Source organism: Papaver somniferum, chromosome 3 (genome assembly GCF_003573695.1).
Source record: "Papaver somniferum cultivar HN1 chromosome 3, ASM357369v1, whole genome shotgun sequence".
Taxonomy (NCBI): domain Eukaryota; kingdom Viridiplantae; phylum Streptophyta; class Magnoliopsida; order Ranunculales; family Papaveraceae; genus Papaver; species Papaver somniferum.
Window position 1 is genome coordinate 193208563 of NC_039360.1, and position 6494 is coordinate 193215056.

At 40.2% G+C, this 6494-nt stretch overlaps 1 protein-coding gene across 1 annotated transcript; it reads right to left on the reverse strand.

The window, feature by feature from the left end:
* Positions 1-2424: 2424 nt before the first annotated feature.
* On the reverse strand, positions 2425-5560 carry LOC113360471. The gene is made up of 3 exons (XM_026603979.1): positions 5509-5560; positions 5099-5275; positions 2425-3503 (listed from the first exon to the last, which is right to left on the reverse strand). The coding sequence occupies exons 1-3, from the start codon at positions 5558-5560 to the stop codon at positions 2425-2427; spliced, it is 1308 nt and encodes a 435-aa protein (XP_026459764.1).
* Between the last annotated feature and the right edge of the window lie 934 nt (positions 5561-6494).

Genomic DNA, 6494 nt, shown 5'->3' on the forward strand with positions numbered 1-6494 from the left:
GCCCTTCTTGTCCTTAATTTTCAAATTGAGCTCTTGAAGAAGTTGAATCCACCTTATGAGCCTTGGCTTAGCATCCTTCTTTATGAGCAAGTATCGAAGTGCAGCATGGTCGGAGAAAACAACCACCTTTGTACCCACCAAGCAAGATCTAAACTTATCTAGTGCAAATATTATGGCCAAGAGCTCCTTTTCAGTAGTGAAGTAGTTGATTTGTGCGCCATTGAGAGTTCTAGAAGCATAATAAATGGCATATGGAACTTTACCATCTCGCTATCCCAACACGGCTCCAATGGCATAATCACTTGCATCACACATCAACTCAAATGGCTTGCTCCAATCCGGTGGTTTGATAATTGGTGCGGTAGTCAACAACTCTTTCAAGGTGTCAAAAGCTTCCTTGCATTCCTTGTCACAATCAAAGGACACATCTTTCTGCAAAATTCTACACAGGGGCATTGCAATCTTGGAGAAATCCTTGATGAATCTCCTATAAAAACCCGCATGACCAAGAAAAGAGCGAACCTCCCTCACAGTTGTGGGGTATTGTAAGTTCCGAATCAAATCTGTCTTAGCCTTGTCCACTTCTAACCCCTTAGAGGATATAACATGGCCTAGTACAATCCCATGATTCACCATAAAGTGACACTTTTCCCAATTAAGCACAAGATTAGTTTCTACGCATCATTTAAGAATAAGTGCAAGATTATCTAAGCACTTGTCAAAAGAATCACCATACACGCTAAAATCATCCATAAACACTTCTATGATGCTTTCCACATAATCTGAAAATATACTTACCATACAACGTTGAAAAGTGGCTGGAGCATTGCACAATCCAAATGGCATACGTATATACGCAAAAGTGCCAAAAGGACAAGTAAACGTCGTCTTTTCTTGATCTTCCGGAGCTATTAAAATCTGGTTATAACCTGAAAAACCATCAAGAAAGCAATAATGAGAGTGTCCAGCCAACCTTTCAAGCATTTGATCAATGAATGGTAAGGGAAAATGGTCCTTTCGGGTGGTAGAGTTGAGCTTTTGGTAGTCAATGCAAACTCTCCAATCGGTCTGAATTCTAGTTAGAACCAAGTTATTATCTTCGTTTTTCACCACCGTGATTCCGGACTTCTTTGGAACGACTTGAATCGGGCTCACCCATTTGCTATCGGATATGGGATAGATAACCCCTACATCCAACAACTTCAGGATTTCTTTCTTGACTACTTCCATCATCGGACGGTTCAAGCGATGTTGAGCTTCTCTTGTTGGTTTTGTCCCCTCCTCAAAAAGTATTCGGTGCATACATGTAGAAGGGCCGATTCCTTTGATATCGACAATGGTACCCAATGGCAGACTTGTACTCTCTTAGCACTCGAACAAGTTTCTCCTCTTGCACCTTGGTAAGGTCTTTGGCTATGATCACCGATAACTCTTCCTTATCACCTAGATATATGTATTTGAGGTGATCCGGAAGAGGTTTCAGCTCAAGGATAAGTGCCTGCACAATCGACGGTAAACGTTTCTCATTAGTAATTGGCAAGGAAACATAAGACGCATTAAACTTTTATGGAACTTCTTGTAATGAGTTAAGAGCTAACACAGCCTCTGTAAGTTTATGGTGTTTTCTAAAGCATCAATAATATCAATCGAAAAACATGAATGCACATCACTAGGATATCTCATAGCCTCAAAGATATTGAAACTTATGATTTTATCATCAAATTCCATAGTTAAGGCGCCTTTAAAAACATCTATCTTCGTTCTACGGTTCTCATGAATGGTCTACCCAACAACAAGGGAGTAGACTATGGTGAATCTTCATCCATCATGTCAAGAACATATAAATCCTCCGAAAATATGAGTTGATTAACCTGCACCAAAACATCTTCAATAACCCCTTTCAGGTAAGTATTAGACCTCTCAGCAAGTTGTATAACAATACCGGTATTCTTAATAGGTCCAAGATTCAAGGATTCATAAACATAAGCGGGCATGCCATTCATGGATGCTCCTAAATCTAGCAAAGCACGTTCAAATATGATTTTACCAATAGTACATGGTATGGTAAAGCTACCGGGATCTTTCAACTTAGGTGGGAGTTTCTTTTGAAGATATGCCGAAGCATTCTCCCCCACACTCATTACCTCATTACCGGTCAATTTGTGCTTGTTAGTGCACAATTCCTTCAAGAACTTTGCACAGCGAGGAACCTGCCTTATCGCCTCAATTAGTGGAATGTTCACTTCAATCTTCTTAAATATCTCCCAAAACTCTTGGTACAATGTCTCTTTGTTCGACTTTGCAAACCTACTAGGAAAAGGCGGAGGAGTAGCATAAGTAGAAACACGAGTTTTAGAGTTAGAATTTGTTACCGGGTCAGCCTTTCTATGGGTTGTTTCACCCTCTTCTTTCTTCAAATCAGGTTCATGGGGACACCGGTGATGTTACCGGCTTCTCTACTTGTTTCCCACTTCGTAGATCAATAGCATTGGCATTGTCCTTATGATTTAATGGTTGCGAAGGAAGTTTTACAGCTGCTTGTGCTTCCAATTTGCTCATGGTAGTAGCTAGTTGACCAATTTGTGTTCGGATGTCCTTCATATCCATCTCTGACTTTTGCTTAGCTTGTGTCATTGTGTTGAGAATGAGATTCAACTTGTCATCTATACTCGTGCCTTGAGTTTCTTGACGTGGCTTTTGCAAAAAATTGGTACCCACCTTGTTGATTAAAAGGAGGATTGGAAACTGCCGCTTGCTTGTTGGCGTAGCTGAAATTGGGATGATCTTGCCAACCCGGATTGTATGTGCTAGGGTATGGATCATATCTTGGCCTTTGCTGATTTTGGTACATTGCACTTTCTTGCTCAACATCTTCGGTGTATGATGATGGTATGACAGCCGCTTACCCATTCTATGTTCCAAATGTGAAGAATCACCAACTTCATTCACTTTCCTTACCACTGGTTCACCTCGAGTGTATAATTGTTGAGTGTTCGCAGCCATATTCTCCAACAAACTTGTAGCTTCCGCAATGGTCTTGTTGGTAAGTGCACCAACACTTGCGGCATCAATCAAATTTCTCTCATTAGAAAGCAACTCCTCATAGAAATATTGAATCACAAGTTGATCGCTGATTTGGTGGTGTGGACAGCTAGCTAAAAGCTTCTTGTAGCGCTCCCAATACTCATAGAGAGTCTCTCCCGGTACTTGTCTAATACCACAAATCTCCTTGCGAATCACAGCAACTTTTGATGCCGGAAAATACTTCTCAAGGAATAACTTCTTCATCCCATTCCATGTGGTTATACTTCCAGGAGGTAAGCAAAATAACCATTCTCCTACAGCATCTATAAGGGAGAAAGGAAACGTTGTCATCATAGCCGTATCAGCATCTGCAGTTGCTTGCTTCAAACTAGTCACAACATGATGAAATTGTTGCAAGTGACGATTAGGATCTTCTACGCTAAACCTTTGAATTTGGGCAGCAAGTGAATCAATTGCGACTTCAACTCAATGGTTCCATCCAGCTGAATACATAGGACTGTTGGTCAATGTTTGGAGAAGTGAGCTCCTTGAGTGTTCTTGGAGCAGGTGGTCGACCTCCCATTGTGTTGTCTTCCTCTTTGTCGGAGTCCGAGAATTCACTTGGTGTAGAAATGGGAGGAAGTGGAGTATTCACTGCTCGAACCAAGTCTTTCAGTAAAGTGCCCGAACGAAGACGTATACAAATTGGACTTGGTCTGCCTTCTCCACGCATTCACCAAAGAAATAGTACCTGAAAATCAGATTCTAAGAGATTGAATAAGTAAACAGAAATTGAAAATAAAAGAAAAAGTATAAACGAAGAATAAAAATAACAACTAATCTTTCCACTGCCTCCCCGGCAGCGGCGCCAATTTTGACGAGGTGTCAACTGGCAAATAATAATTTCTACTTCTCTATACACTAGCAAGTAATATAATGAAAGCATATTCGTCCCAAGGGAGGTGTGTTTATCAAAATTTGTTAAGCAAATATTCTTAGCAAGATTGTTTTGTTATGGAAATTCTGAAAATTGTAAAGTTGTATTCAAATATGAGATGGAATTGAGTAAGGAATCATTCTCGACCACGAAACATAAACCAAATCAACATATAGCATGTTATTCACACTATCTCGTTACTCACAACCCTAGGATAATTAGTACGCTCAATTATCTCCTAAGCTCACCGGATACGGAAGCGCTCGACTACCGGTTTCTACTTATCCAAGTTACCTAGAGGTACGCTTACTAGGTATGATTCAAACAAGTGCTCTAAGTTTTGTGAGATAAGATTGTTCCTAATGATGAATTCAAAAGCATGAATCACCTACTAGTGTCAATTTCTACATATGGATACTTAACAAAGTCCCATCATCAATACACATATATTGCTACTTGTGTTTATCTTCTCTAGACAATTTTACGGGTCGAATAAAATCTAAACTAGCAATAAGATTGTGATATAACTATTCAATTTCGAACTTAAACAATTAAGGAACAATCCATAAGCATTATTGGCAAAGTAGAAATCAAACAATAATGAGAATACGTGCAAGAGAACAAGTTGTTTCATATCAATTATAGGTTCATATTTCGGGCTTTGAAACCACCCTCAATCAACGATTGTTTTAGCTACTCATAATAATGGAGTTCATCATCATAATATTAAAATAAAGAAGATGAAACAATAAGCAAACCCTAGTATCCGGCTCTCCTCCAAAGCTCCAAGTAGAATACGTGATACGTGATAATATAAAGTGGTAGAAATCTTCCCTTTTGTAGCTTTTTTTCCTTTCCAATATTAGGTCTAGTCTTCCAAATTCCATCACCAAGAAGTCCACCAAGCCCATCAAACCATGCAGAAAATAGTCCAGTAAAATCCTTGCCAAAAAGTAGTCGCCAGAAAACTGGTTGAGATACCGGAAGTTGACCGAAAGAGCCACCGGAATCCATTTCAGGCGAACGGAAAATATGTCTCAGGTGGCCGGTCAGACTTCATATTGCGCCAAGATTGCGCTTTACTACTGCATAGCCAACCATGATGGCGCTATATCTGTTGCTTCAGTCACTGCATACACACACCACCAGAATATGGCCATTGTTTCAACAACACACTCCAATCAGCATTTGAGCTTAACCATTTCACCTGTAAAGCACCATCAGAAACTGCAGCTTCAATCTCATCGCAACTGCAACGACGTTTCTTCTTCTCTTCTTGGCTAACATCTACTTCATTTCCTGAGTCCTCCAAATCTGAACACAATTTATAGCAGCAAACATGTATTGAACTGCCATCGAACCATGGCACATCACCAGTTCCATTGCCTGACTGTCTGCATAAAACCTTATCCAAATCCCACAATCTCGAGCCATTGTTTTAGTCTTCTTGTTTGTCTTTCGAACTGCACTTGGTCCGTCTCTCTTTTACAACCCCACAACAGACAACATCACATTCTACATCTCAGCTCAACAACTTGCAGTATTACCTCCTCTCTTCATCACCAGAAGCACCAACAAAACCAGCACAACCCACTCCATTGAACTACAATCTCACTTCACAAGCAAACCACCAGAACTGTCATCAGCAACAGCACAGCTCCTGCGATTCCTAAACATACATCTACAATAACAACAACAACCAACTTCAGTTCAAGTCCTTAGGTCCATTTTCCATTGCCTGACTGTCTGCATAAAACCTTACCCAAATCCAACAATATTGAGCCATTGTTTCAGTCTTCTTGTTTGTCTTTCGAACTGCACTTGGTCCGTCTCTCTTTTACAACCCCACAACAGACAGCATCACATTCTACAACTCAGCTCAACAACTTGCAGTATTACCTCCTCCCTTCATCACCAGAAGCACCAACAAAACCAGCACAACCCACTCCATTGAACTGCAATCTGACTTCACAAGCAAACCACCAGAACTGTCATCAGCAACAGCACAGCTCCTGCGATTCCTAAACATATATCTACAATAACAGCAACAACCAACTTCAGTTCAAGTCCCTAGGTCCATTCCTGGCTGCAATCCATAATCACCACTAACACCACTTCAAACTAACCAAGCTCTGTAGCTTATTCCCCTGATATTGCTCAAATACCACCAATAATCAACACCATTTCTGAGTCTTCTCAGCTCACTGAACCAACTTCTTCCATGTGAACATTCATCTCAAACTTCACCTAATACCCATCTGTAACTACATCAACTTAGTGTTGTATACCACTTCCTCCATTCCTTGAGCATCATCAGTTAGGATTTGAGTTTTGGTGAAAGACTTCCACACTCAGAACTGTGGAGTCTAATTGTTATTTATATCAGAGAGTACAAAGGTTGTTACAACTGTTCAACCTATTCAATAGCTACAGATGCTATTTAACTGTAACTAAAGAACCGTAAGACTAATCTAAACGCAAAATACTCGGTCATTCCTTCATACACGGAATGCTAGCTGTTTTGGTTGAGAGT